This window comes from Emys orbicularis, chromosome 3 (genome assembly GCF_028017835.1).
Source record: "Emys orbicularis isolate rEmyOrb1 chromosome 3, rEmyOrb1.hap1, whole genome shotgun sequence".
Lineage (NCBI taxonomy): Eukaryota > Metazoa > Chordata > Testudines > Emydidae > Emys > Emys orbicularis.
The window spans coordinates 69,268,550-69,288,531 of record NC_088685.1 but is presented as its reverse complement, the minus strand read 5'-3'; the positions used below and the strand labels follow the sequence as shown (position 1 = coordinate 69,288,531).

The 19,982-nt window shown below is 41.9% G+C and overlaps 1 protein-coding gene across 1 annotated transcript in view; it reads left to right on the top strand.

The window, feature by feature from the left end:
- Positions 1 to 19,982, top strand: part of SNX14 (sorting nexin 14) — an 83,065-nt gene that overhangs the window by 53,907 nt on the left and 9,176 nt on the right. Inside the window, exons 20-25 of the mRNA XM_065402231.1 lie at positions 114 to 225; positions 2,383 to 2,423; positions 3,245 to 3,364; positions 9,861 to 9,984; positions 10,513 to 10,677; positions 11,824 to 11,919. Of these exons, the coding sequence (XP_065258303.1) occupies positions 114 to 225; positions 2,383 to 2,423; positions 3,245 to 3,364; positions 9,861 to 9,984; positions 10,513 to 10,677; positions 11,824 to 11,919 (658 nt within the window). The remainder of the gene's footprint in view (positions 1 to 113; positions 226 to 2,382; positions 2,424 to 3,244; positions 3,365 to 9,860; positions 9,985 to 10,512; positions 10,678 to 11,823; positions 11,920 to 19,982) is intronic.

Genomic DNA, 19,982 nt, shown 5'->3' with positions numbered 1-19,982 from the left:
GTATAACTTCTAGGATACCATAGCACTGTTTTAAACATCTGTTGTTGTTACTATAGAGAACCTAGTTTTTAAGAATCTTCTTTCATCTACTCTTTCTTTTATGTCCCCCAAAGAAACTTCTGCAACATCCAGAGCTGAGTAACAGCCAGCTTTTGGCTGACTTTCTGTCTCCGAATGGTGGAGAGACGCAGTTTCTCGATAAAATGTTGCCTGATGTAAATCTTGGTAGGTAACATAGTTGCTCTTTTTTTCTGGTAGATAGCACTCTTGTAGAAACTGTAATGCACCAAATTAAGTGAGGGCCCATTAATACTGAGAAACTGAACTTTTATAAGTTCTGGGTGTCTGAAATGTGATGTCTCTCTTCTGCTATACAGCTGTTACAATCCAGTCATTTTTCCAACAGTCAGATATTTTGATGCTTACATTCCTATCCATTCCCAGAAGGGAAAGTATTGTGAAGCTTTGGAAAATCTAGTCTGCATATGGATGCCTTCTGAATATCTAAGCCCAGTACTTCCAAAATCCATTGCTCATGGAGATCAGCTCCTCTACGTCTTCAAGTAATTCAAGATGATGAATGGCATTAGCCCAGATTTGATTTTTCAAGAATCAATCCAAGAAGACAGCTGTTTGATTGGGTTTTTTTTTTTTAATGTTGATAGAGGCAGTGTATTGATTTAACTTATCTTTGAATGTTAGCTGGTCGGCCCTATTTAAGATAATTTGAGAACTGCCAGAATGAATGTCAATGTCGTGTACTAATGTTGGGTCTGTGTATTGTATAACATGGTGTCCTAAATTCAACACAGTACCCTATGTAGTTAAACAAGATGGTAATTTGTGTTTCTTCTGATGACCTGTTTAGCTGTAGGCCCGTTTTTTATGTTTTGGCAGTTGTGAGCATCTCTTTCATTAGTAATAGTTTTTTTCCTATTGATATAACAAAATGTCCAAACAAATGTGTATGGTGGGTGAATGTTTCAGGTGTTCTGAAGAGGCATGCTAGGTGCCATACCTCCCCAAACATACATTCGCGCTCAACATTTCACAAGGTTTCTGATCAGAGGTTAGTTTGTTATGAGATGTGAGATATATCATCTCACAACAACAGTCTTAAAATTACTAACCTCTGACCAGAAACCTTGTGAAATGTTGATATGATATATAATGTCTTCCCTAAATTTCCCTTTTATAATATTTAAAGATAAGAAAATCATAATTATTTAATTTGATATTTAATTTTAAAATATTTTAAAACTATTTAAAATATATTTTTCATTTTTATTACCTCTGAGAATATCAGAAGCACAACAGAACAGTTTATTCATGTGGATAGTTTTTAAGACTAGGTCTACAGTCTCCCCAATCCTGTAAATCCGTTTTAACATGAGTACTTTCTTGAACTTGCAACATTGTGCATTTCACTAGTATCTGCAGACTGGATGACTCTTATTACTGGGGAAGAGGAGAGTAAATACTGTCTCAGAAGTCTGAGGTTTAGGACTTTCCTGTGTGATAAAGGCTTGCAGAGAATAAGGAAATGGGTGTTGGAAAACTGGTGGTGAATCATTAGTTACTAGAACTGAAAAATTATTCTTATCCAGATAATTCAAACAGAAAAATCATTGGCACCTAAATTATTGAACAGTTTAGTTTTTTTTCGTATTGTGTCCCTGTTATCCCTCCACCCTCAGGATGCCTCTTGCTATTTTTTTCTTACCGTCAAATGCCACCCGTCCACACTAATGGAGATAAGGCTGTTCATCTCTCCATGGTCCTTTAGAAAACTACAGAGGAAAATCTATGGAATTTAGATTTCTTTATGAATGTGAAAACTTTCTTATGTGTTTGTGATTTGAAATATCTTTTGCTGATAGGTATCACATACTCAATTCCTTTTTAAAGTCTGATACATCCAAAATTTCATAATTTTCTTGTATGTACTCCGTATCATTTCAAAGTAATTTGTTTCTTTCAAATGTTTCTTTCAAAAGATTGTGCAATGATACTTAAAATGAAGCAATAGATGTCAGTGGTGTAAGCTAATCCATTTCAGACTGACATGATAACCTACACACAGTCTCATTTTTTCTTGCTTCACTTCTGTGAAATTTATAATTGAATATAGCTTATTATATATCATGGCTGCTTATTCATTTTTATTACAATAGCTCTTAAATGCCCCAGCAAATATTTGTCAGAAACATCATATATCCACGGTAAAAGATGGGCCTTGCCGTGGAGATCTTACAGTCTAAATAGACAAAACAGATAAGGAGAAGTGGGATAGGAGAGGAGAACAGAGGGATACTAATAGATATCAGATATGTTATTCAGAAGGGCATGTGGTAATATATACTTTTTTGTTCTTAATTGTAGGGAAAATTATAAAATCTGTTCCAGGAAAGCTAATGAAAGAGGTGAGTATATACTGTGTCTCAGTAGCCTATGCTGTGACTATAGTTAGTATCTTTAACTGTCCACTGACAGGTTGCTACATGTTGGTTCAGCACAAATTTTAGTTTGGAAACTGTCACTTTTTTTTAACTATTGTGACAGGGTCAGGCCAGATAGCTACAGAAGAGTGGTAGAAGGCAGATATATTAGTCCCAGATTAAGTAGATCCCTTTTCCCTGGGTAAGGTAACAGGGGCAGTTCCAGAACAAGCAGGAACTTGCTGGAACCAGTTAAGGCAGGCAGGCTAATTAGGACACCTGGAGCCAATTAAGAAGAAGCTGCTAGAACCAATTAGGACAGACTGGCTAATCAGGACACCTGGTATAAAAAGGCTCTCATTCCAGTTAGTGAGGTGTGGGTGTAAGGAGCTAGGAGTGAGAGGACGTGCTGCTGGAGAACTGAGCAGTATAAGCATTAACAGACATCAGGAGGAAGGTCCTGTGGTGAGGCTAAAGAAGGTGTTGGGAGGAGGCCATGGGGAAGTAGCCCAGGGAGTTGTAGCTGTCATGCAGCTGTTACAGGAGGCACTATAGACAGCTGCAGTCCACAGGGCCCTGGGCTGGAACCCAGAGTAGAGGGTGGGTCCGGGTTCCCCCCAAACCTCCCAATTGACCTGGACTGTGGGTTCTTCCAGAGGGGAAGGTCTCTGGGCTGTTCCCCAACCCACATGGTGAATCTCCGAGGCAAGAAAATCCGCCAAAAAGCCCAGGACCCACCAAGATAGAGGAGGAACTTTGTCACACTATTTAACTATCACTGTTGTTCACTGTGTATTTAATTTCAGAAAGGTCAGCATTTGGAGCCATTCATCATGAATTTCATTAACTCCTGTGAATCTCCCAAGCCTAAACCAAGTAGACCAGAGCTTACAATTCTCAGTCCCACTTCTGAAAACAACAAGAAGGTGCAGTAAATTTACAGAGGGGAGAATACTGACCCTTACCTGAGAATGTGAAGAGTAAAGGGGAGAAGCTATAAAGATGACAGTTTGACTGCCTATGTTTATTGTCTGTTCTTAAGGTTGGGGGGTGGAGGTTTTTCCTTCTTTCCAGCGTCCATTCATCTTGGTACTGCTGACCTCCATGTTTATCCCTGGATGGATTGGAGTCTTTGTAATTTATAGAAACATAGGGATAGAAGGGACCTCGGAGGTCATCTAGTCCAGCTCCCTGCATTGAGGCAGGACCAAGTATACCTAGACCATCCCTGACGTATTTGTCTAACCTGCTCTTAAAAACCTCCAGTGATGCAGATTCCACACCTCCCTGGGTCACCTGTTCCAGCAATTAGCTATCCTTATTAGGGCTTTTGATTAATCGCAGTTAACTCACGCGATTAACTAAAAAAAAAATTAACTGAGATTAAAAAAATTAATCATGATTAATCACACTGTTGAACTATAGAATACCAATTGAAATGTATTAAATATTTTTGGATGTTTTTCTACATTTGCAAATATATTGATTTCTATTACAACACAGAATACAAACTGTACAGTGCTTACTTTATATTATTTATTACAAATATTTGCACTGTAAAAATGATAAACAAAAGAAATAGTATTTTTCAGTTCACCTCATACAAGTACTGTAGTGCAATCTCTATTGTGAAAGTGTAACTTACAAATGTAGATTTTTTTTGTTTGTTTGTTTTGTTACATAACTCTTTTTTGTTTTTGAGTGCAATGTAAAACTTTAGAGCCTACAAGTCCACTCAGTCCTACTTGTTCAGCCAATCGGTAAGACAAACAAGTTTGTTTACATTTATGGGAGATACTGCTGCCTGCTTCTTATTTACAATGTCACCTGAAAGTGAGAACAGGCGTTCGCATGGCACTTCTATAGCCGGCGTTGCAAGGTATTTACGTGACAGATATCACTGGTCTACAATTTTTGAGAAGTCGTCTGCTTCAGAGATAAAATGTGCTATTTATTATGTATTTTGATGTGCTGAATTCAAATATGACAATTAAAACAACTGATTGGCTACTGTTTCTAAGATACTTAAGTTTTTACATTTTATGTCTATGTATATTGTGTAGATAGTAGAGTTTTAATCATAAATTGTAAACCTAGGTCTTTTCATGTGTTTATGGTTGCTTTACATGATAATATTTCACCTGTCCTGTTTATGTAACCCTTCAAAAATCAGCAAAAGGGTTATATAAATAAAATTTATTATGAAACAAAAGGCAAAAAACTATTATGTACATAGTTTAGTCCTATTCAGTGTCTACTCGGCGCTTCTTGGCTTGTCTCTTGAATTCATTAAATGGAGCATCTCTTGTCACTGTCCAGCAATAGTCTGCAAGCATTGATGGGCTCCATTTGCCCTGATAGCATTTCTCCATTGTTGCAATGTCCTGGTGAAATCGCTCGCCGTGCTCGTCGCTCACTGCTCCGCAGTTCGGTGGAAAAAAATCTAGATGAGAGTGCAAAAAATGTATCTTTAGTGACATGTTGCAACCAAGGTTTTTGTATGCCTTGAGGAGGTTTTCCACCAACAACCTGTAGTTGTCTGCCTTGTTGTTTCTGAGAAAATTTATTGCCACTAACTGGAAGGCTTTCCATGCCGTCTTTTCCTTGCCACGCAGTGCATGGTCAAATGCATCATCTCGAAGAAGTTCACCAATCTGAGGACCAACAAAGACACCTTCCTTTATCTTAGCTTCACTTAACCTTGGAAATTTTCCACGGAGGTACTTGAAAGATGCTTGTGTTTTGTCAGTGGCCTTGACAAAGTTCTTCATCAGACCCTGCTTGATGTGTAAGGGTGGTAACAAAATCTTCCTTGATTCAACAAGTGGTGGATGCTGAACACTTTTCCTCCCAGGCTCCAATGACTGTCGGAGTGGCCAATCTTTCTTGATGTAATGCGAATCTCTTGCACAACTATCCCATTCGCAGAGAAAACAGCAGTACTTTGTGTATCCAGTCTGCAGACCAAGCAAGAGAGCAACAACCTTCAAATCGCCACAAAGCTGCCACTGATGTTGGTCATAGTTTATGCACCTCAAAAGTTGTTTCATGTTGTCATAGGTTTCCTTCATATGGACTGCATGACCAACTGGAATTGATGGCAAAACATTGCCATTATGCAGTAAAACAGCTTTAAGACTCGTCTTCGATGAATCAATGAACAGTCTCCACTCATCTGGATCGTGAACGATGTTGAGGGCTGCCATCACACCATCGATGTTGTTGCAGGCTACAAGATCACCTTCCATGAAGAAGAATGGGACAAGATCCTTTTGACGGTCACGGAACATGGAAACCCTAACATCACCTGCCAGGAGATTCCACTGCTGTAGTCTGGAGCCCAACAGCTCTGCCTTACTCTTGGGTAGTTCCAAATCCCTGACAAGGTCATTCAGTTCAGCTTGTGTTATGAGGTGTGGTTCAGAGGAGGAGGATGGGAGAAAATGTGGGTCCTGTGACATTGATGGTTCAGGACCAGAAGTTTCATCCTCTTCCTCTTCCTCGTCTGACTCAAGTGAGAATGATTCTGGTGCATCAGGAACTGGCAGTCCTTCTCCGTGGGGTACTGGGCGTATAGCTGATGGAATGTTTGGATAATGCACAGTCCACTTTTTCTTCTTTGACACACCTTTCCCAACTGGAGGCACCATGCAGAAGTAACAATTGCTGGTATGATCTGTTGGCTCTCTCCAAATCATTGGCACTGCAAAAGGCATAGTTTTCCTTTTCCTGTTCAACCACTGGCGAAGATTTGTTGCACAAGTGTTGCAGCATATGTGTGGGGCCCACCTCTTGTCCTGATCTCCAATTTTGCAGCCAAAATAAAGGTGATAGGCTTTCTTAACCATAGTGGTTATACTGCGCTTTTGTGATGCAAAAGTCACTTCACCACAAACATAGCAGAAGTTATCTGCACTGTTCACACAGGTACGAGGCATCTGTGCTCACTTTGGCTAAACAGAAATGTGTCCCTTTGCAAAATCAAACACTGACAAATAAGAGAGCACGACACTGTATGATATCTAGAGCTGATATAGGGCAATTTGTTCAGCAGAGTGATGTAAGCTTCGTTATGATTGCATCATCCATGACTTCTAGGAATAACATGATGCAATTCATATCATGATTGACGCAATACCAGCTTCAGATTGCATCATTCATTGTTTTGCCTAAAAAGCAAGTACTGTCCAAACCCAGTCATAGATTTATTCATAGATCCAGTCAAAGATGTATTTTAGTCATTTCTGGTTTAAATTGAGATCCCTTCCCTTTATAACTCACTTATCCTCCGCCATTCCCAAGTCACAGGTCGTATATACTGACCCGATAGCATATCTTGAAAACTAGAGCCAATCAACAATTTTAAGCATCATTTTCGTTCTCAGTGACCCAGAATTAGTAAAGTTTGACGACATTTATTTCAGAAGCATTTTGGCTGTAGAGCAGTGTATGCTAGACATTCGTATGCCCCTTCATGCTTCAGCCACCATTCCGGAGGATATGCTTCCATGCTGATGATGATCGTTAAAAAAACAAACAAACAAAAAAAAAACGTGCATAATTAAATTTGTGACTGAACTCTTTGGGGGAGAATTGTATGTCCCCTGCTCTGTTTTACCCGCATTCTGCCATATATTTCATGTTATAGCAGTCTCGGATGATGACCCAGAACATGTTTGATTTACCAATACTGTCACTGCAGATTTGACAAAATGCAAAAAAGGTACCAATGTGAGATTTCTAAAAATAGCCACAGCACTTGACCCAAGGTTTAAGAATCTAAAGTGCCTTCCAAAATCTGCAAGGGACGAGGTGTGGAGCATGCTTTCAGAAGTCTTAAAAGAGCAACACTCAGATGTGGAAACTACAGAACCCAAACCACCAAAAAAGAAAATCAACCTTCTGCTGGTGTCATCTGACTCAGATGATTAAAATCTGCTCTGCTTTGGATCGTTATCGAGCAGAACCCGTCATTAGCATGGATGCGTATCCTCTGAAATGGTGGCTGAAGCATGAAGGGACATATGAATCTTTACCGCATCTGGCACGTAAATATCTTGAGACGCTGGTTACAACAGTGCCATGCAAACGCCTGTTCTCGCTTTCAGATGACGTAAACAAAAAGTGGGCATCATTATCTCTTGCAAATGTAACCAAACTTGTTTGTCTGAGTGATTGGCTGAACAAGAAGTAGGACTGAGTGGACTTATAGGCTCTAAAGGTTTACGTTGTTTTATTTTTGAATGCAGTTTTTTTTTTACATAATTCGACATTTGTACAGTACTCATATAGGTGAATTGAAAAAACTATTTCTTTTTTTTACAGTGCAAATATTTGTAATAAAAAATAAATATAAAGTGAGCACTGTACACTTTGTATTCTGTTGTAATTGAAATCAATATATTTGAAAATATAGAAAACATCCACAAATATTTAAATAAATGGTATTGTATTATTGTTTAACAGTGCGATTAATCGTGATTAATTTTTTTAATCGCTTGACAGCCCTACTTATAATTAAGTTTTTCCTAAAATCTAACCTAGATCTCTGCTGCTGCAGATTAAGCTGATCACTGAAAGTAGTACACAAAGTTGACGTGGAGAACAATTGATCACTGTCCTCTTTGTAACAGCCCTTAACATATTTGAAGAATGTTATGAGTTTCCTCCTCAGTCATGTTTTCTTAAGACTAAACATGCCTGTTTTTTCAGTCTTTCCTCGTAGGGCAGGTTTTCTAAACCTCTTAATTTTTCATGCTCTCCTCTGGACTCTCTCCAGTTTGTCCACATCTGTACTTCAGCTGAGGCCTGACCAGTGCCAAGTAGAGTGGGACAATTACCTCCTGTGTCTTCTGTATCACACTCCTGTTAATACACCTCAGAATATTACACATCTACCTTGATATAACGCTGTCCTCAGGAGCCAAAAAATCTTACCGCGTTATAGGTGAAACCGCATTATATCGAACTTGCTTTGATCCACTGGAGTGTGCAGTCCCGCCCCCCCAGAGCACTGCTTTACCGCGTTCTATCAGAATTCATGTTATAACGGGTCGCGTTATATCGGGGTAGAGGTGTAGCTCTTTTTGTCAATGCATTGCATTATAGGCTCATATTTACCAAATGTAATGAACACAAAGTACACTTGCAGTCTTGCAAGCAATTGACATGGATAAGTGTTATGATTATTTATTATTTGTATTGGGGCCTACCAGTTATAGCATAGTAAGGCATCTTACTGATTTTTCTATATTTACTTATAGTCATAAGTCAGTTCTTTAGGATTTCTAATACATTTATCACTCTTCAAATAATTCTCCAAAGAGTAAAGTTGCATTTTGTCTTAAGGCACTCTTATACATGTGGTCCCTGCTAATTCTAGTGGTTAATTTGAAAGGGACTAGTTTAAAACATCCAAAGCAATTGTTTAAAGTTGTCTGAGACTCTCTTAGGCCACAAAAGAGAAGTGTAGTTTTTCCAGTGAACCCAGACCAGAGGGGAGAGTGAGAGCATAAAGCAATCAAAATACAATTCCCATAAAGCACTGCAATGCTTATTTTGAATTGAAATATTTTATTTTTTTAGCTGCAATATATTGGTTTGGAGGCATTTGTAACAGGGCTGCTGCTTAATGAGTGGTCCCTTGTGGCCACAGTACCCTTTGCAGCAGCCTTCCTCCGTTCTCCCTTGTTGGGGCCCCTTACAGACTCCCCGCAGCCTTTCTTAGAAGTCCTACCGTCCTCCACTTGGGGCTGATTTAATGACCACACACAGTCCAGTCCCACCAAAAAAGTCCATCACTATAATCCAAAGGTTCACACTTATCTCTGGCTCTTCTGCCATCCATGCAGAGCTCTTCATTTGCTACAGTCTGCTCTTCAGAGGGTCACTTTTCATAGCTTTCCCTAGAGTTTAGCTTTCTGGCTTTGGCTTCCTTCTCTTGCCAGTGTCTCCTCAGTTCTGAGGGAGAACGCAGTTTATATACTGCCCTCCTCCAAAGAGCTCCTCCCTATTGCCTGGAAGAGAGGGGAGCACAGTCTCACCCAGTGTTACAGAGCTCCTGATCTCAGGCCCAGAAAGGAACAGTGGATGGTGGGGAAACCCCAGGAGAACTCCTAATTTCCCAGGACTGCTTCCTCTGCTCCATTACCAGGCCATTTCCTGGGCCTTTGTACGTTCCATCTCCCTGGAATGGAGTCTTCTGGCCCCCTCTACTCTTAAAGGGCCAGTATACCCCATTACAACATTCAACAAAATGTTGAAATTTTCTTTGGAAAGCAAACATCTTCTCTTAAAAATTTCATAGTTGAAATCAAATTTTCCATTGAAAATCTGACCAGTCTGAACTTTTTAGTACTGATTGTTTTTACTCTAGTTTTCTTTACATCTTGAAAAACAAACAAATTAATGTTTCTATTTTAGCTTTTCAATGATCTGTTCAAGAATAATGCAAACCGCTCTGAGAATACAGAGAGAAGACAAAATCAGAACTACTTTATAGAGATGATAACGGTAGAAGGAGTCTATGACTACTTAATGTATGTTGGTAAGAAATTATTTCTTTTTGTACTCTGTATGAAGTATAACAGAGGTGTAAAAGTTCATGGTGTTTGATTAATGTGCTGTTTGAAAAGTTTGTCTAAAGCTTACAGTTTTTTATAACAAGGAAGATGCCAGTTAGGGACGCTATCCTGTTTTTAAAGTTCTTACTATTAGGGTGTCACACATGTAGCAGTATCACTCTGCTTGCATGTTGTATCCCTTTCTTCTCCTCCTCCCCCACACACTTTGTTTTTGTATTTAGAGTGTAAGCTGCTTCAGGTGTAGACCATGTCTTCCTGTGGCCACTCTAATTTAAATAAATAATACCAACACTTGGTATTTTTGTAGTAAAATGTAACACAAACAGATTTAAAAGCTAAATGATCTGCTATAGGGTGGGGGGAATGGGGTCAGGTTGCATGAAGTTAGCTATCTCTTTTTTGGAAATATCAATGTGCACACTTTTTAAGAAATAAAGCAAGGTACCATGATGATGGGAGCCTTCTTAATATGTGTAATAATAACTTTGCAGGTAGAGTTGTTTTCCATGTTCCTGACTGGCTGCATCACCTCTTGATGGTGGGAAGAATTCTCTTCAAAAACACATTGGAGATGTACACAGACTACTATCTACAGTACAAATTAGAACAGCTATTTCAGGAGCACCGCTTGGTATCACTGATAACACTCCTGAGAGGTTAGTGAAAAGTCATGCAAATACTTCTTATTTTATCTTGTGCTTCTTGTACATGTTTAAACTGCAGTGGTACTTGTTTATAAGATATTGATGACTTAGTTTTATACTTGTAGCACCTTTTTCGTGAGCAACCCAAAGTGCTTTGCAAACTATATAATGCAACATGTGAAAAAGAACACTTACGCAACATAAATGAGTCAAGAGATTCCAAAAGTCAGTTTCTGCACAGTGTTAATTTGGTTTTGTTGCACATCCTTTAAGTATTGTGAACAATAATCTACTAAGGCTTATAGTGAGCAAGGAATAGAAGACTAAAAGACTGATGATCAACGTGGTGGAGCTAATGATGCAGTAGATATATTGAATGTAGGAAATTCCTAAAGCTTGTGTTGCATCTTAATCTTTTTTTTGAAAAATTAATGCTAGTTTTTTTTAATTGTTTCCCTTTTTTTATAAGGGTGGAGGGAAGGCAGAGAAAATGAAGCCCACAGTTGCTAGCTAACAAGTACCAATTGACCATAGACTGAACAAAATTGGCATATTTAGGAAAATAACTTGGGTGGAGGCCAGTTATGAAAATTACAGCTCCCAAAGAGGTATTGTGAATGAATGAAAATAAAGCGAGGAAGCTTTGAGTGACTAAAACCAAAGGTGGTAGCTGCTCATGAACACTGTAAATATTTTTAGTCCTCTAGTAAATATAGCCATTGCAATAGGCCCCATCAGTACTGCAGGGCTGTTTGACATAATGTGAAGAATATCTTTATACAATTATAAGTACAGGGGAATTACAGTTAAGCAGCATATAATTAACCTACAGTGGAATTTAGCCAGAATTGTGTGCTGCTGCAGAATTGTGATGCTCTTTAAAAACGGCTTAACACAAGGAATGAGTTGGCAAAACACTATATTGTATTCCACACAGATAGGGTATTTCTGGATATGAGCAGAACAAGAAGACCAGAAGACATCAGGCTATTAACTGGCATGGTTAGAACTTACTTCCAGTTAAGATCATATGGAAAAGAGAAATCTAATTCTGAAGACATCCAAAAGCCTACTATCTGTTTTTAGTTACATACGCAATGTACGACTTTACTGAAAACCAACTCCTAAATGCCATTTTTGTTCTTTTGGTTGTTACAGATGCTGTGTTTTGTGAGAATACTGAACCTCGCTCTCTTCAAGATAAACAGAAACGAGCAAAACAGACCTTTGAAGAAATGATGAGATACATTCCAGGTTCCACATTTATATGACCTATATAAGCTTTTTAATCCTTCAGTCAGGCACGTAGCCCAAATATAACATTCATGCTAACTTTCCAATCCATAAAGTAGTTATCTGGCTGAGATTTTAAAGAGTTGCCTAAAATGCTGCTGCTTATTGAGACTTTCATTTTCAAACTTTCATAGTTTTAACGAGGGTTACTCGCACCCCTAGGCCTTTGGTGTAATGGTTAAATAATGACACTCTGCAGGTCAGGAGGAGCGTGGGATCTGAACCAGCTAAGAGACTGACACTGATCTTGAGCAAGTCACTCCGCTTCTTTGAATAACATTTGGCCCAGCTGAAAACTGGGTAAAAAGCAGGGCTGCAGTGAAAACCTGAAGAAGAATCTCATGTGAGCTGTACTTTCCCTATATAAATTAGGGAAAAAATCCTGTGATTAGAGGTCATCCAATAATAATTAATTGCAAACGTAATTTTAAGTTGTTCTCTGAGTGCTGGTCTCAGTGTGTTTTGCACATGGGTATGCATGAGCTCCGTGCGCCTGATACTGAAGATTTCTAGCAAGTAGAATCCATTGGTCTGCGTCTGAATGCTTGTTCCCCTTGTGCTCCATATCAAGGATATATGGGTTGGTGCAAACTGATGCCAGTTCCTTCTTACACCGGTGCATGGCCTGAGTTGGAATCCTCTGTGTCCAAAGCTATGTTTGCATCGTCACTCAAAAACCTGGACATATAATTGTATATAGTTTTAGTATTCTTAGTGTGTTTATAGTTTAGTTAGTATAGTTTAGTTTCCCCTGAACAACATTGCTCCCTTTACTGCCTTGGGGAGGCTCACGTTTCTGCCAACTGCAGCATCTGACCCTCCTCCTCTCTCCAGACCCATGTGGCATGAGAACTTTGACTGAGGAAGTACCCCTTGGAAAAGGCCATGAGACCCAGTAGAATCCAGGCCAAGGAGATCCCCTGGTTCATTGGCCTCAGTCTAAGAGTGGTGCCCCTCCGAGCAAGAGTTCAGGAGCAGATGCCAGAGCTGTTAAGCCCAAGGAATCAATGCCTTGGGCCTCTCACACGAGTAAGGGGCACTCTCATAAACACAAAGACAGATATGCTCCTACAAAAAAGGATCCCTCCCTGACTCTGTCCAGTCAGGTGAGTCCTAATGCGTGGGTCCTAAAGACTTAGGTCCACCTAAACCTTCCAACCATGAGGGTAAGGTGTTTAGGAGAAAGGATCTATTGGTACCAACTGTGGCTACAGCTATACAAAAGATCAGCACCTATTGACACCAACTGGGAACTCCAGGTTGAACTCTTCTTCCACAGTAGTAACTTGCTCCCAGAAGGATCTGTTGACTACCGTAACATTGGACGCACTGGAGCAGTCAGTCCTGATCACTGGGACACCTCATGCCCTGGGATGGCCTGAAACCTATACCTCTCCAGAGGATATTTTCATCCTACCTTACCCTCAATCTCCTGTCCTTTTTAGTCCAGCCCTCCTGAGGGACATCGTGACACCAGAGGAAGAAATCCCTTTGAAGAGAAGTGGATACTCCCATTCACAAGTTGGCACATTCATCCACCGGTATCGCTAGTGGAACCAGAACCTACCTTCTCGTTATCAGAATCTGATGTTCCTGACACATAGGGAGGCTAGCTTGGACAGAGACTCTAGGAGGTCTTGGACCCATCCTCCATCCGGATATCACAACCTAGGGGACTGATGGTACCCAATGCCTTGCAGTTCCCCCCAGCTTGTTGACTCTTCATATTGGCCCTATTGGGCACCACAGGATCCCTATGCTAGGCACTCCAGATCTGAACATGAATCGCACTGCACCCTCTCCTCCTCGCTGACACCAGCTGGCTCTTTTCAAGTATGCAGAGGAGGAAATCAATCCAGATCCACAAGTACCAATAGGTATTTCATCCTCCTCACCTGATGAGGCAGTTGCCCCATCTTCACCATCTCTGCTTGATGATCACAGGCAGTACCAAGAGGTCTTGCAGAGGATGGTGGCTAAGTGCCAGATTCCTCTTGAAGCAATCCATGTTATGCAGCATTGGCTCTTGGATATCTTGCAGCCCTCTGGCCCAAGCTGGATGGCTCTCCCAATAAACGAGGCCATTATTGAATCATCCAAGGCAGTTTGGCATACTCTTGTTTCCTATGCCCCCTCCTCCCCCCCCCCCCCCCCCGAAAAGGTCTGAAAGGCGATATTTTATACCCGCTAAAGGTGCAGTTTCTGTTTACTCACCCTGGTCCCAACTCTCTAATAGTAGCCACATATTTTCTCTGTTGCCACAGTGAAATCCAGGCTAGAAAACACCAAGGCACCCCCTGCAGACAAAGGAGCTAAACGCCTTGACCTTCTAGGGAGGAAGGTATTTGAATCCACCAGCCTTGAGTTTAGAATTGCTAACTACCAGGCCCTGTTAGCAAAATAGATTTCAGAAATTACTCCAAATTCTTGGAGCTCAAAGACAAACTCCCTCAGGAGGACATGGCTCAATTCCAAGCCCTCATGAAGCTGATACCATATCTAGAGCTATAGCTGCAGCAATAGTTATGAGATGTGAATCTTGGCTTCACTCCTAGGGGTTCCCCAAGGATGTCCAGAATAGTATTGAAGACTTGCCTTTTGAGTCTGATCTCTTCAATGAAAAGACTAACAAGTCTTTACATTTGCTAAAAGACTCCAGGACAACCCTCCGTCCTCTGCTCCAAAGAGAAAATACCACAAACAGGAGTATAAGCCAAGAACTCTCCCTCAGCTGTTCTATCACCAGTTCCCTTAGAAACTGCCATGGAAAGAGCAGAGACTACGAAGACCCAGCTCTGCACTTCCTCCACCTCAGCTGCAGCCACTCTACCTCACCCACCAACCAGGAATTACTTTTGACAGGATGCTCGAGAACCATGTACCCTTGTTGATGTAATTTCCTACTTACCCCCCCGCCCCAAACTGCCACCTGTCCCCTTTCGCCCACAACTGGAGGGCAATAACAACAGACAAGTGGGTATTAGAGATCATCCACTCTGGCTACATTATCAAGTTTTTCTTCCTGGCCCTCCTCAGGGACTACTCTCACAAGGAAATCCTCTCTTGGGAGGTAAACACTCTACTAGAATGAGTGCCACCTCAACATGAAGACAAAGGGTTCTACTTCCCTATATTTCATAGTTCCCAAGAAAAAAGGAGAATGGAGACCCATTCTCAACCTATGTCAGTTGAATCTCTTTATTTGCAAATCAAAATTCCACATGGTCATGCTGGCATGAGTAAGTCCCCCCTGGAGAAGGGCACATGGTTCGTGGCTCTCAGCATGAAAGATTTTTACTTTCACATGGACATTCATCTGGCCCACAAAAGGTTCTTCAGATTTCTGGTAGGACAAGAGCATTACAAGTTCAGATTACTGCTATTCAGGTTGGCATCGGAACCCGGGGTCCTCACTAAAGTCCTCTCAGTGGTGGCAGTCTAGATGAGACAAAACAGCTATACCAGCTTCCCCTACCTGCACCATTAGCTCATAACTGGCAGATTAGTCAGGACATCCAGTCAGTGACCCTATCCCTACTCTGTGTTCTGCCATCCTTGGGAACCTGTGTAAACAGAGAAAATACAGACTCGGTCTCTTAGCATTAAGGGCAGTCTGCCTAGCCTGCAATGCATTTCTCACACTTACATGGTTCCATCATATTCAGATAATGTCAGACAACGTGATGATGATCTTCTATATAAGCAAACAAGGTGGAGTGAAATATCTTCCTCTCTGTATAGAGTCAGTCAATTATAGAACTAGTGCATTGGGAACCACATCACACTCTTGGCAACATACTCACCATGTGCGCAGAACTCTCTGGCAGACAGTCTTGGCAGACACTCTCCCACATACCACGAGTGTGAGATACACAATTCTGTTCTGAACAAAATCTTCACTCAATGGAGAACATCATCTTGGGACCTATTCGCCTCCCAGACGAACAAGAAGTTCAACCTAGACTGCTCCAGAGCAGCACTTGGTCAGGTCTCCAGGGGCGATAATGCTCTGTTATCCTGGACAGACCACCTGAGGTATACCATTCCTCCCCACAGGTTCTGCAAAAGATTTGTCACAAGAAAGCTCAAGCCATGCTGATCACACCCAACTGGCTCAGACATTTCTGTTTGCTGTTTACAAATGTCAACCTGTTCTCCCATCAGCTTCGACCCCTTCCTGGATCTGTTAACTCAGGAGAATGCAAGATCAAACATCTCAGCCTGGACCCTTTTCAGCTCATGGTTTGGTATTTGGATGGGCAACAGACCTAGAATGTTTGTGTTTGGAGGCTGTTCAAGATAATCTCAATCAAAGCAGAAAAGACTGTCAGAAAATGCTATTTAGTTAAATGGAGATGTTTCTCTACCTGGAGACAACAGAACTAATTATCCCCCTAATCAACAGGAATACCTGCTATTTTAGACAACCTACTCACCCTCAAGACATTGGGACTTTCTATTAGCTCACTGCAAGTCCACGTAGCAGCAATCAATGCCTTCCATCCTCTCGTGGAAGGCTGTTCTGTTTTTACTTATCAACAATAGTCAGATTGCTGAAAGGTCTCATTAGGATCTTCCCACTGGTGGTGCTATGGGACATCAATCTTGACCTCTCAGTACTTACCAGACCGCCCTTTGAACCACTGGCCATATGTTCCATGTCCTGCCTGTCCATGAAGGTCACTTTCTTAGACACCATCACGTCTGCCAGAAGAGTGAATGAGCTGGGAGCACTCATAGCTGACTTGCCCTATTCCACATTTCATAATGAGAAAGTTTCTCTTTGCGTCCACCCAAAATTCTTCCTTAAGGTAATTTCCAAATTTCACATAAATCAACTTATCTTAAATAATAAATCAATATTCTTTCCAAAATTTCATGCAACCAATGAGGAGACTACTCTCTCTCTCGACATCAGAAGGGCTTTAGCATTCTATATGCAAAGAACTAACCAATTACGAAAAGGCCTACACTATTTGTCGCTCTAGTGGAACAATCAAGGGGACAAGCATCTGCCCAGAGACTCTCTAAGTGGGTCTCTGGCTATATCATTCTTTAGCAGCTGGCGTATAATGCACTGCCGGATGGGGTGCAGGCCCATTCCATTACAGCACAGGCATCCTCAATATTATCTCTTTGAGAAGTATCTATGCTGGAAATTTGTAAGGTGGCAACTTGAAGCAGTTCTTTGAGTAGATGCAGCCGTGTATTCCACTTAGGTGTGTGCGCTGCCCAGAGCACCGGAGCCGGAGAAATTTGCCTAGCGGTACCCACAGGAGGTAGCGCTCATGCCTCATGCTCATAGCACCTCCCCTGGCTATATGAGGCAGTGCTGCCTCAACCCCCCCACAGTTGCTTCTTACCACCCGTGGCTGGAGTTGGAGCTCTGTGTGGTTCTTAATCTCCCAATCTCTCTCTTTATCGTCTTACCCTGTTGTATATAGTTAGTTAGTACCCTTAGTGTTGGATTGTGTTAGTTAGATGAGTTAAATACTTCCCTAGTGTTACCCCTAACAACGATCCTCACACATGGTGCTTGCTGTGCTTGGGTGAGGCTCACGTCAAAGAATGGTGTTTGGTTTGCAAATTGTTCACAAAATGGACTTAGGTGGCATGGGGTCTTTGCCTAAAGCAGCACCTGCTCAAAGAGTCCATGCAGCCCGCTTTGACACCGAGGTCAGGTTCTGAGAGTGCTGCCAGTTTGCATTCTGGAGCTGGTGACTATCTGAAGAGACGGAGGAGCCGCTCCCCATCAAGTGCACCGAGGAAAAGGTCGAATAAGACCAATCAAGACCCTCCAGGTTTCATGCACCATCTTGTACCACCGATGTTACCGTGGTAGCACTCATCACCCTTCACTTTGGCATTGTCAGATATATCAGTACTGCTGCTGACTTCATGGCTGATTCCACTATGAGCACCAGAAACAACGGAGGCATACTTGGTGTCGGCGGTACAGTTTCTACCATCAGTGCCAGTCCCTCCCTGGTTTTGGGAGACACATGAATCAGACTAGTAGCTCACACCCTCAGGGCTGGCTCTATTTTTATCCCTGGAAACCCGAGATGATTTGGTGTCAAGGTTGGGATTTTCCTCCTTCCTCCATCTCCATCACGTAGCCCACATTGGGAACATTCATGGAGCATCGTGGGTACTGGGATTGGCACTTGTGTGGCAGTTGGGATAGGACCCCCTGCCCTAGCACCTACTGGCCACTAATGCCCTCTCATTATGCCCAGTGGCCTCCATAGAATTTGTGGGAGGCTCCTCGGTCATGGTGGTTGCACTCCTCATCTCGCTCCAAGGCGAGATCACTAGGCATGTCTGTGGTGGGGGAGGTTGATGTCCCACAGGTTCAGGCACCAGTGAGTCTTCCCTTTGTGAAGCCTCCAGAGTTGTCCCATCCAGACCCACCAGTCCAAGAACGGGATCCGCCCTGGTGCAGTTAACTGCCTATTCATCATCCTCAGACGATTCAACGGTGCCTGGCTCTTCCTCTCCTTCGGTGCCTGAGGACTTCAGGGTCTACCATGACATTTTTTAATCTGTGGCTTCTTCCCTGGGCATTCTCCCTGCAGGAGAATATCCATAAATTGTTGGATATCCTGCAGCCATCTGCCCCTGGGAGAATGGCCCTCCCTATTAATGAGGCAGTCCTGGAGCCTATGAAGTTTCTTTTTGGAGCATGCCGGCTTTGGTGCTGCCTGCTGCAAAGCATTTGGAGAAATGCTATTTCCATTCATACCTGAAACATTACACCTTAGTCCAGGCCTATTCTGCAGATGCAGCTGTTGGGACAGCGGTATTATAGACATCTATAGTAACTGCATCCTCACACCACCTGTCCTGTTTGATTACTGCTTACCAATCACCCACATGTTGAATACACATAGGAACCAGCTCTCAAAGAAATGAAAGTTACTTACCTGTAGCCTGAGGTTCTTCGAGAAGTATGGTCTCTGTGTTCCACTCCCCTTCCTCCTTCCTTTCTGCTTTGGATCCTATCTGATTTGCGATAAGAAAAAGAACTGGAGAGACATTGGTCCACACCTGTCAAGGCTGATTCCCCACTCTGGCACTTTGAGTGCAGAAGGTGGGAGCCCGCAAGGATTTTAAAAATTAATACTTGCCACTCCAGGCTTGTATTAAACCCTCAAGGTTACAGCTTTTCTCTGACCTTGGCTTGGTAAATGCTGCCACCACGCACATGAAAAACTGCCTCTTGCAAATCCTGGAAAAACTCACTTGGGAAGTTTTCCCTGAAACCCCTCAGCTTTTCCACTCCTCCCTCGGGGAAGCCGAGAAGCAAACAAACAAAAGGGAAACCCAGCTGTTGCCACCAGCTAATTGAAAAACATATGCACAGACCTTTTAAGACACAAAACCAATCAGGTTCTTAAAAAAGGTAAATTTTATTTAAAAACAAAAAGAGAGAAAATATATCTGGAACTTAAGCTTTTGCTAGATTTTAAGAGAGCAATTCCAAAAATTAAGCACCCAAAATAGCTTTCTTGGGAGTTCAGCTTAAAGGTTTCAAGTAAACAAAAGCATCTGGAGTTAGCACAGAGGAGTCTACAAGCCTTACAGAAAATAAAAGAAATATAACCCTAATTGCATCTATCTAAACATTCCCTGTCCCAATGAATTCTTCTAGGTATGGACGATGAATTTTCATACCTGATCCAAACTTTACATAGCATTCCAGCTGCCCCCGTCTCCAGCCCAAAGAGACCAACAGAGAGACAAAGGGAAAACTTTCCCCTTTTTAAAAGTTTTAGCCTTCCCATTGGCTCTTTTGGTCAGGTGCCTACTCCCTTTTCTTTACCTGGGGACTTTTTAACCCTTTACAGGTAAAGCAAGCAGCCACCAAGAGGGACTTTATAGCTAACTGGCTGGCTGGGTGTCCAAAAAAGGGAGCTCTCCCCCCCCCCCCCTTCATTTATCACAACACCTCTCCTTAAACCCTCAGTACGGAGCATGAAGGCGAGTAACTGTGCAGGCATGGACTAATGGATGCTACTTGC